At 40.2% G+C, this 10,674-nt stretch overlaps 1 protein-coding gene across 2 annotated transcripts in view; it reads right to left on the bottom strand.

The window, feature by feature from the left end:
- Positions 1–370: 370 nt before the first annotated feature.
- COX15 (cytochrome c oxidase 15) overlaps positions 371–10,674 on the bottom strand; it is a 33,729-nt gene continuing 23,425 nt past the window's right edge. The window contains exons 6-8 of one of the 2 annotated variants that reach the window (XM_010274221.3): positions 1,957–2,088; positions 1,516–1,708; positions 371–661 (exon numbers count right to left, since the gene is read on the bottom strand). In XM_010274221.3, the coding sequence (XP_010272523.1) occupies positions 1,538–1,708; positions 1,957–2,088 (303 nt within the window). In that variant the 3' untranslated portion in view covers positions 371–661; positions 1,516–1,537. Of the gene's footprint in view, positions 662–1,122; positions 1,436–1,515; positions 1,709–1,956; positions 2,089–10,674 lie in introns of those variants that run through there. The other variant, XM_010274220.3, reaches the window with a different exon arrangement.

The raw sequence follows: 10,674 nt of genomic DNA, 5'->3' as shown, positions 1-10,674 counted from the left end.
TTGTACTATTCGGCTCGGCTCAAATCAACCCCTAGATGGGGACATGACACACATGGAAATGCGCCCCAGTCCATTTCCCCTATGCATTGGCTGTGGAATAACTATAAGATTGTTAAAAAATACATTTTTTTTAAATAATGTATTTATGTTTTTAAATGATTTTCATGGCATGGAATAACTATAAGACATTAAATTTATTCATCCAACATTTTAAATTTTTAATGTGTCTCATAGTGAACTTTTAGTAGATTAGAAAATTCAATTGTTTGATTTATAATTATCAAAATTATTGTATGATATCCACATGTTTGAGATTCTTGGTATTTTTTTATCATAATACATCGCTTCCTAAAAACTATTAAAATGCACATTTGTTGCGTTAATACTTTGTCAGAGTTGATTCAAATTTAGATTTAGGCAAAATATAAGCTGCATTCTACAAAAATTCTTGAACATAATTCAAATGTGAATGAAAAAAGTGATAAAGTGACACATCATCGTTATTCAAGCTGACCAATGAAACATGATAACCGATATTTCGAGACTAGTTCGGTTCTTGGCAATACCATTTTATACACCTCAATATGTATCAATATGGGGTGGAAAACATGCACGTCCAATGATGGGCTCAGTCATCAAAGAAAAAAAGTTGGATAATGGCCTGCAGAATGACAGCAATATCAGAATCCTGTAGAAATATAAAATTAAATATTGTACATTTTGCTCGGCTTCAAGATCAGATGTTGGCAACAATAGATGCAATTATGCAAATGGACCATGTATAACAGCAAAAAATAAACCAATTAAAATATCATCGAGAAACTCAAATTGTGGATAAGTTCAATATAAACACTTCAAACCCAGATTAAAAGTATCGCCCCTGTATATGCGGACGCGTATCAGTATAAAAAAGCATGTACTTTTATATATTTTATTAATTGGTTTTCAAAAATTGGTTTTTGAGAGGTTTTTATGCATACTTTTTATTAAAACAAGAGGCTTCTGAAACACCTGTAAACAGGTGTATCTAAAGATACGATACAACACGCCCCGAATTTTGATCCTTCATTCCAACCAAGCATACCACTCAACTTCAAACATAAGGTCACAAGAAATACTGACTTTAAGTTTAATATACAATTACTTGGTGCAAAGGAAAAATGAATAAGCTTCTTTCGACAAATGATCTCTTTATATGAAAGTTCTAAATAATGGTTAAACTCAATGCATTATTGCAAAATGAAATTCAGCTGGGTAAAATTAAACCTATCAGCTCCATTGCATTCAGTCTAATCAATTGAAAAATTACAAAATCAAAAATATTCTTTTGTGCCGGTGGATGGGCTCATGGGCAGTAGTCTTTATTCTCCTTAGCAAGAGAACTTTATTCTGATCTTTCATGATACAGTTTGAAGTTCCCAGGCTATCCTCTTTCCTGTAAATGGCAATAAGGAATTCCCACTTGAGAGTAATTAGGTTAGCTAATCGACAATAGTAATAAAGATGCTCAACTACCATTAAAACAGAGCCGATGGTATCAGGGTGCCCTTGGGATTGAACCCAGGGATTTTAGGAGCATTGGTGAAGGCCTCCTCACTGTGTGGGTTAAGAGAATAATAAACGTCAACAGAGTTAATGCTCCAGCTTGATGTGCAGTGCCAAGCGAAACTGGAACATATGAGAGAAGTGTTGTTATCCCCAAGGTGACCTGCAATATGTTAAAGAATTAATCTGATTTCAACATTTTTTTTCTTTTATCAGCAAGGATAACAACTCCAATATGCTAAAGAATTAATCTCAGGACTTCCAACATTTTTTTTTCTTTTATCAGCAAGGATAACAACTTCAATATGTTAAAGAATTAATTTGAGGACTTCCAACATTTTTTTTTCAGTTACAAAACAATTTGAATCAAGGATATGTATTCCATCTAAGCAGGATAAAAATAACATGTACCTGAAGAGCTGCCATGCCCATAGTACTCCCAATTAAAGATCGTACTGCAGGATGCATGTCCAATTTTCTTGTGGTCCACCACAAGCCGCTGATTGAAAGCAAAGTTGCAGTTGCAAGAATTCGGTGATCAAGCTGTGAAGAATAGGAAAAATAGTTGGGATCAAAAGATTAGACTTCTCCATCAGCATAACATTAGGCAGACAAAAAGGTGTTTGTTAAGCCACTCAACAGAGTTCACAGCCAAGAAAAATAAAACCTTTCCCCTATTTTTAGCATCTCCCTTGGATTATTACTATAGAAAATTGAATATTAAAATGGATTTTCTAAGTTGTCTTATCAAATTTCTGGAAAAGAAACTTGGTAGTTCTAGGAAGAGAAAGTTGGGTTATTCTGGTAAATGTGCCCATATCTAATCTTTATATATAAAGATTCAGTATCCAAATTATTAACATATGCTAGTTGCTTGAGCGACCTATACTAGTTTACAGTTTTTACTTGTTTTGTAGTTACTAAAGGACATGAAGATAGTGATTCTAAACTCAATGCTTTGAACCATTGAAATAGAGGTGCACTTCATGTAATAATGTTAGTTAGAGATTCTTGGATTGTCTTGCTCCGGATGCTTTCTTCCGTATACAAGTTTTCTTTCTTATCCCTCCCTTTTTTCTGGCAAGGTGTCAAAGTCTTTTAGTCTCCCCGGTGTAGGGAGTCTCTTCTTCTCTGATCGGGTATCAGTTTATTTCGCTAGCAGAAATGGAAGACAATGATGCAGAAGAAATAGAAGTTCTAAATAGCAATGAAGGGCTGGAGTTGGCTCAGAGGGTGATTGTCTGCCATGTCCATGCAGACAAGAGACCAAACCATAGTGGTGTCAAGCAAGCCCTAGCCCAACTCTGGAGGGGAAAGAAGAGGCTCACATAGGTGACTTGATTGGAGAAAACTTTCTAGTGACATTCCCAAACAATAAGGGAGAAAGGAAAGTGATGGAGATGAAAAATCTCCTGCTAATTAAACCATGGGAACCAGGTATCAACATAGGGGAAGTAAAGATGAACTCATGCCAGTTTTGGCACCAAATCCATCAAGTTCAAATGGAGACTGTCAGTGAGAAGACTGCTTGGAGCAAAGCAAACCACGCATCAATGTTGATATGAGAAACCTGGAAGAGAACTTCGTCAACACCTATATGAGAATCTTGTTTGCCATTGACGTTGAAAAACCTCTTAAGCATAATTTTCAAGGCGCCGAGGCAAGGCTAGGCGACTGGGGGGTGCCTTGTCACCTAGGTGACGGATTTTTTTTGTTAAAAACATAGATCCTAGGGTAGTTCCCTAGGTACCATAACCATATTTCTTTAATAATTATTCATGATTTTAATAAGAAAAGTATAAATTTCATATTAAAGTATAGAAAATCAACATATTCATGAGAAGAAAAGGAAGAAGGAAAATAAAATTCAAAAAAATAAAGGGTCTGAACCCTTATTTCTGTTATAGGAAAAGAAGAAAATAAAAAGTATTGGAAGAAGAAGAAGAAGTAGAAGAAGAATATATGGAAGAGGAAAATGTGCTGATTAGATAAAATTTTAAGTTATTCCTTACTTATTGGTTCAGGTTTTTAAGTCTTTGAGGGTTCAATACAGCAGTAGTAGTAGAAGTAGTAGTAGTAGTAGTAGTAGTAGTAGTAGTAGTAGTAGTAGTAGTGGTAGTTAGTTAGTTAGTAGTAGTAGTAGTAGTAGAAGAAGAAGTAGAAGAAGAATATATGGAAGAGGAAAATGTGCTGATTAGATAAAATTTTAAGTTCTTCCTTACTTATTGGTTCAGGTTTAAGTCTTTGAGGGTTCAATACAGCATTTAGCAATGTTTGTGTTGATTCCCTAATAAATAAGAAAATAATAAAAATAAATTGGTATATAAACACACAAAATGATTATTTTAGTTTAATAATGTCTATTTTATAAGTATAATCTCAAAAAAGAATGAATAAAAAAGTATTTTATAGTAGGAAGTAGAAAACTGCTTGGCGATTAGACGAGGCAAGCCTCAAAGGGCGCCTTGTCGCCTAGGTGTCATGTGCTCTGAAGACATGGAAGTGGGATAGCATAAAAGGCAGCCAAACCAGAAGATGGGTGGAGTTCAGATATGAACGGCTCCGAAATTTTTGCTACCAGTGCAGGAGACTGGGACATTTGTTGAATGCCTGCGGGGAAGCAGCGGAGGATGAAGACACAGATGAGGAAAGCCCCAATAAAATGGAGTCTAGTCAAATGTCCAAGAGGTATGGACCTTGGCTCGGGCATCCCCAGTGGGGGGATGATCAGAGAAGATACAAGAACCCAATGGACCAGGAAGGTGAGAAGCAGGGTAACAACCATGGACCCAGGAACGAAGCTCCAACTCTCAGGGCAATCAAAGGTGGCCACGTGGATAGGGAATCAATCAATCACTACACCGTAGAGAGAATCAAGGAAAAGGTGAGGCTGCTAGGAAAGCTTTCCATAATGGACAAAAAGGTACCATCATCAATGACTGTGCTACAGAGGATAGTAATAATGGTAGAGAAAAAGAAGCAGGCGTGCTGGGGAAAAAGACAAAAGCGGTTACAATGGCTCATATTCTTTACTTGACAGCTGAGACAGCCCTCGGTACAGAAGATAGAGGGAAGGACAAACAGCAAGCACTAACAGAAGGGCAGGGAACATCCAAATGTATCAGAGCTTCGTTAAAGAGGAAGGGAAATGGACGCTGAACTGGAGAAGCACAATATTGAAGAAGCCAAACCACCTAAACTACAGAAGATCACTTCAGATCGAGACAGAGTAGGGTCATTGCTCAGCCTGACACCAAAATGAAAAGCTGCTCAATTCAACAGAGAGATCGGTGGATGCTACTCAACAGCCCCACTGGACACCATGCGTTGGCTATCTTGGAATTACAGGGAATGGGGCAACTCCCAACAGTTCAATACCTCTCAGAGACTGCCGCTCCTATCATCCTAGACTAATCTTCCTGATGGAGACAAAAAGCCCAACCAGTACCATGCAGAGGATCAGTAGACGTTTAGGGTACCATTCCAGTTTTTTAGTAGCACCCAGAGGACTTTCGGGAGGCCTAACAATAATGTGGAAGGAAGATGTATCCATCAATATTACATCATCTTCCCACAATCTGATTACAGCGTAGGTGGAATTACACTCAGGGCAAAAGTTCACAATCACAGCATCATTCATCTACGGGCCCCGGAGCAAAGCAACAGGCACATCACCTGGCAAGAACTAGAAAATGTTGGGTCACACATTAGTGGTGCTTGGCTAGTCATTGGAGATTTCAATGAAATCTTAAGTTGGGAAGAAAAGAAAGGAGGAAGGACACGCAGCCAAATTCAGATAAGAAACTTAAAGGTAGCTCTGAAGGCGTGTGGATTGGCAGATATGAGCTACCGGGGTTCAGACTTTACATGGAGTAATAACAGGCAGGGGGACCAAAATGTGGTGGAACGGAAAGACAGAGCAGTCTGCAATTCGAGATGGATAGCCCTGTTCCCAGAGGCTGAAGCTCCAAGCCAAGAGATGGAGTTCAGACAATATCAAGCTAACCCAGAAAAGAAAGGAACTTCAGGAGGTTATGAAAAATGAGGAAACCTTATGGTTCCAGAAATCCAGAATAAACTGGTTGCAGTTGCGAGATCGAAACACTAAATATTTTCATCAAACAACTCTGCAACGGAGGTGGGTGAATAGTATTGCGAGATTGATGGATGCAGGTGGATTGAAGAAAAAGAGGTGTTAGACCAACTTATCATGCAGAATTTTCAAAATCTTTTCAGCAAGCCAAACTCGCGGGATCAGCTGAAAGACCTCAAGGATCTCAATTTCTTCCAAATCACTGATAGCCAGAATGAGACCCTTCTAAGGCCTATCTCAGATGAAGAAGTCCAACTGCTTTATTCCAAATGGGAGCATACAAACCCCAGGTCCAGATGGTATCCCGGCGGGAGTTTACCAACATTTCTTGGGTGATATTGGGCCAGACATCAACCATTAATAACACAGCTCTTCCTATCAGAGGTAATTCCAGCTGACTTAAACCATACCTTGCTGTCTTGTTCCTAAAGTGAAGGCGGGAGTGTACCAACATTTCTTGGGTGATATTGGGCCAGACATCAACCAACTAATAAAACACCTCTTCCTATCAGAGGTAATTCCAGCTGACTTGAACCATACCTTGCTCTGTCTTGTTCCTAAAGTGAAAAACCCAAGTAAAATAACTGATTTCAGACCTATATCTTTGTGTAACGTCATATATAAAATTTTCCCCGAGGTCTTGACCAAACGCATGAAGGCACTCATACAAGACAAGCTTCTGAAAATGGAGATTTCCAGGGGGTGAAAATATCTAGGTCGGGCCTGAGCATATCACATCTCTTATTTGCAGACAACTGCATGGTGTTCTCTAGAGTGGATGTGGGAAACTGCAGAGGTGTTCATCAGGTGTTATAAAAATTCTGCAAAATTCCAGGTCAGGAACTTAACTATAAGAAGTCAAGCATAACACTCAAATCAGGATAAAGTGGATGATAATCCAGGTGACTTCACATTCCAATATCAGGCTCAAGGAAATACCTTGGATTACCAGCGGAAATGGCTAGGAGCAAGAAAGAGCTTTTCCTAGAGATTTGTGAAAAAGTGGAAAAGAAGACATCTGTGTGGAAAAGAAGGCTTCTCTCGCAGACAAGGAAAGAAGTTTTACTGAAATCAGTGGCCTTAGCTATGCCAATTTATGCAATGTCCCACTTTAAATTGCTGGTCAGCATATGCAAAATGATGATTTATAAGAGAGCAGCCAATTTCTTTTGGGGGCAGCATCAACAGGAACGCAGAGTTCATTGGGTAAGCTGGAAAAAGCTGAGTAATCCTAAACGGTTGGGCAGTCTGGGATACAGGCATATTATCGAGCTTTGTTGGCCAGAATGGCTTGGAGGTTAGTAAGAAATCCAGATTCATTGTGGAGTATATTGCTTAAAGGGAAATACTTCCCTCAATCCAATTTCTGGGAAGCCTCAGTAGGAAACAAAGCTTCGTGAGCCTGGTGAAGCCTCTCCTATGGGGTAGAGACGTCCTTCGTATGGGATGTATCAAAGCGTTTTTTCTCGAACGAGATTTAGATGCTAGAACGAGAACCAACTTTTCATGCCAGAGTTTGGAAACTCAAAGGTGAAGAAGGAAAACGGCAAACTGGTGATCATCACGGATCTCTCAGGAGTGGAGGTGAGAAGAGTCTTTCTTTGTAACTGTTAGGTGGGAAGGTTCAGATGGGGTGTCGGAGTTAGAGAAGTGGAGGTTTGGGCAAGTCGTTCGTGGAGAGAAATGAGAGGTGTTACCCTGTTAGAGTAAAAAAAAATGGCTGATGAACTTTTTCTCTTCATTTTTCCATTGAGGGCGGAAGTAGAGTGGGTGCTCAATAATGGTCCTTGGCAGATGGGGAGAAATCCTCTTCTGTTGGATTGGTGGGGAGCAAGTGCAGGGTGTTTCTACCCGGAATCCGATACTGACCTGGGTAGCACTGAGTCAACCTAGATCAGAGTCCACGGTCTCCCTTTGCTTCTCTGGTGCCCAAGCATTATGAAAGCCACTGGAGATCTCTGTGGAGGTTTTTTAGAGATGGACGACTCGCCGATAGAGCTTGCTCCATGCAAGTGGGTTAGTATGAGGGTGAAAGGGGAAAACTCGATTCCTGAGAAGGTGGAGATTGTTGCGGGTGAAGTTTAGTTCTCTGTCTGAATCTGGCCGGAGGTGCTTCCCTCAACTAGCAGGTGGAAACAAGGAGATCTGGAGTTGGGGGATAGTTCCAGAAAGGTAGGTGTGGTTCGGAGGTTTCAAGAACATAGGTTTTAGAGGAGGAAGGGGAGAGTCTCCTCTCAAAAGAGAACTAGAGGAGCTGCCCGGATAATTTTCTGACATTACAGATATCCCAAGCTCAAGAGCCTCCTATCCTGGTTGTCGAAGGGATGGAGGACGAGGGAGGGAGAGGCAGTGTTTGGAGCCATTTGATTCTAAAAGATTTGGACAGCCAGGATGGAAAAGGAGGGGCACAATCCGAGGTGGAATTTCAAATTTTAAACGAAGGTAAAGTTCAGGGGCTAACTTTCGAAGCACTGAAAGAGTTAATTAAAGACTGTCACATGGAACTCCAAGGGGCTGCCAGGTTGGATGGTCAAGCTCTCAAAGAGGAGACAGGAGTACCTCAGTTGGATGGGGCAGGTCAGGGGTCGAATGCCCAAATTCAGCTCAAAGAACCGATTACCCGCCTAGGTCCAACTGGTACTAAATCTAAGGTCAGGCAGACACCTAAGGCTGCAAGTGAACCCCGGGACCCTGTTCGTAAGTTGACTAGCATAGTTGTCAAGGCGAGTGCCTAGACGTCACTTTTTGGGGCTCACCTCACCCAAACACCAAGTGGTTTATATACCACTTATACAAAGTTCAGTAATGCTTTCATGTTTTATATTTGTGTATAATATTAATATAGGCATGATATCACTGTATCATTCTATTATTCCTTTCACAAAATATTATCTTTTATTTTTAGTTGCTTATTTTATTAGGGTTCTAAGATAGTCAAAAGTTAAAGAACTGAAGAAGACAAACAGAGTTCGAGTGATACAAAGTTTGAAGTCTTAGAACACCAACCAATCCCAGAAGGTATGTTCTTCATCCCCTGTTTGGAACAAAAAATAGGGGCTCCGCCCCATATTCTTCTTCCTTTATAATAGGGTCCTCGCCCCTTCTATTTCTTCTGGAACAAGAACAAGGGCTATGCTCCTTCTCTTTCTTCTGGAACAAAAACAGGGGCTCCACCCCTTCTTAGTTTTGGAACTAAAATAGGGGTGGATATCCACCATTTTTTAGTCTTCTTTTTTTTGTGTTTTCATATTCAAAAGGAAAGAGTAGGGGCTCCACCCCATATTTTCCATGCTATGGTGTTTTTACTTCTTTTCTTACAGTAGAAACAGGGGATCGGCCCCTTGTTTTTCTATCATTTTTTAGACACTAAGCGATGACACCTAGGTGGGCGCCTAGTTGACTAGGTGACTGAGCACTCCCTTGTCACCTAGGTTCACCTTGGTGCCTTGAAAACTATGTCGACTAGTTGTAGTCCGGTCCTCTCAGGCTCGGATTGGCTGAGTTTTCCCCCAAAACAAAACATGGGTCCTCACCACCCTGTCTTAGGCAAACAATAGGACCTAAGATCGTCAAGTGCAATGGAAAGAAACTTCAGAGGTGGTGCCAAGAGTAGCTCCCAGACTAGTGTGAATGTGTGACTGAAGCTAGGGCGAACAAGCAGCTCCCAATGGTTTGACTGGATGTCTGGAAGTGACACCTATTGCTATGGTGAACATCGAGGAGGAAGTTCCTTCTCCAGAAAACTTGAACATGTAGAGACAGTGAGAAGATCTAGCTGCAGGGCTATTTTTGTACTTTTACTCTTCATTGTTGTACATCTAATTTATGTATTCTCTTTCTTTTGTACACTAAGGGCAGAATTGTCCTTTTACCTTCTTTTAATATAAATATATCTTTTAGGGAGTTGATGGTCACAAGGTGACACACCCACCAATCTTTTGTTTCTCTCTTCCTCTCTCTCTGAATTTTCGACTTGACTTTGACATGGTATCAAAGCATGTCACAACCTGATCTACACAATATCTCTTTGATCATCTCTGTTACTACTGGCTCAAGAACTCTCTAACAGTATTTGGGAGGTTCTTGAGTGTCCTTTAATCCTCTTCCTAGATCGGCTACAGATCTGAACTTTACAGATCATCTTCCTTGACTGTTGCACCATCAGATTCATCTTTCGTCTTAGATCTCCTTGTAGAGACATCGGATCAGCCTGAAATCTTAGATCTGGTGTCACCCAGAGAAGATCTATCGAATCCTTTTGGTTTGGTTTGAATCAGTTTTGATTTTGAGGGGTTTCAATCCGCTCTTCAGTTCGGCCGAGAATTACAGTTACCTTTTTTGGACATCAGCTGAAAGGTACTTTCTTCTTCATCCTCTGGTTCAAATTTCTTTGATTTTCTGGAAGTGTGTGTTGTTGCCTTTTGTCTCCTAATGGCATCATAAAAGGATGGAGGTTCTTCCCATTACATTCAACGAGACAAACTATGCATTATGGAAGTTTAACTTTCAATTCCATGTCAAAGCCAAGGGTCTTTGGGGATATCTGGATGGCTCTGTATCTAAACCAGATGATTCTGATATTAAGGGCCTTAATCAGTGGAAGATCGACAATGCAAAAATTGCATCATAGATCCTAGGTTCAGTCGAAACTGATATTGCTATCCCTATGAGAGGGTACAGGACAGCCTATGAGATGTGCCAATATCTCGAGAAGGTCTATCAGCAATCGAACACCTCTAGACAGTATCAGATAGAGGTGGAAATCTTCTCGTACTATTAGGGAGACAGAAAGGTCCAGGAATATTAAGAAGGGTTCATCAACCTTTGGACAGAATATGAGTTAGTTCACATGGGAGAGGATCCATTAGACTGTTGTGTGAAGTACATGAAGGAACACTTTGACAGAAGGAAGATTATGCATTTCCTAATGCATCTAAGACCTGAATTTTTGAAGTTGTCAGATCTAATATCCTGAGCCGAGGAAAGGAACACTTCCTGACTTAGATACTATCCTAGGGGAAATCTTAAGAGTGAAA

The sequence above is a fragment of the Nelumbo nucifera genome, chromosome 1, assembly GCF_055504915.1.
Source record: "Nelumbo nucifera cultivar China Antique chromosome 1, China Antique-T2T, whole genome shotgun sequence".
Classification (NCBI taxonomy): Eukaryota; Viridiplantae; Streptophyta; class Magnoliopsida; order Proteales; family Nelumbonaceae; genus Nelumbo; species Nelumbo nucifera.
The sequence above is the reverse complement of the archived record's forward strand: the minus strand, read 5'-3'. Positions and strand labels throughout refer to the sequence as shown.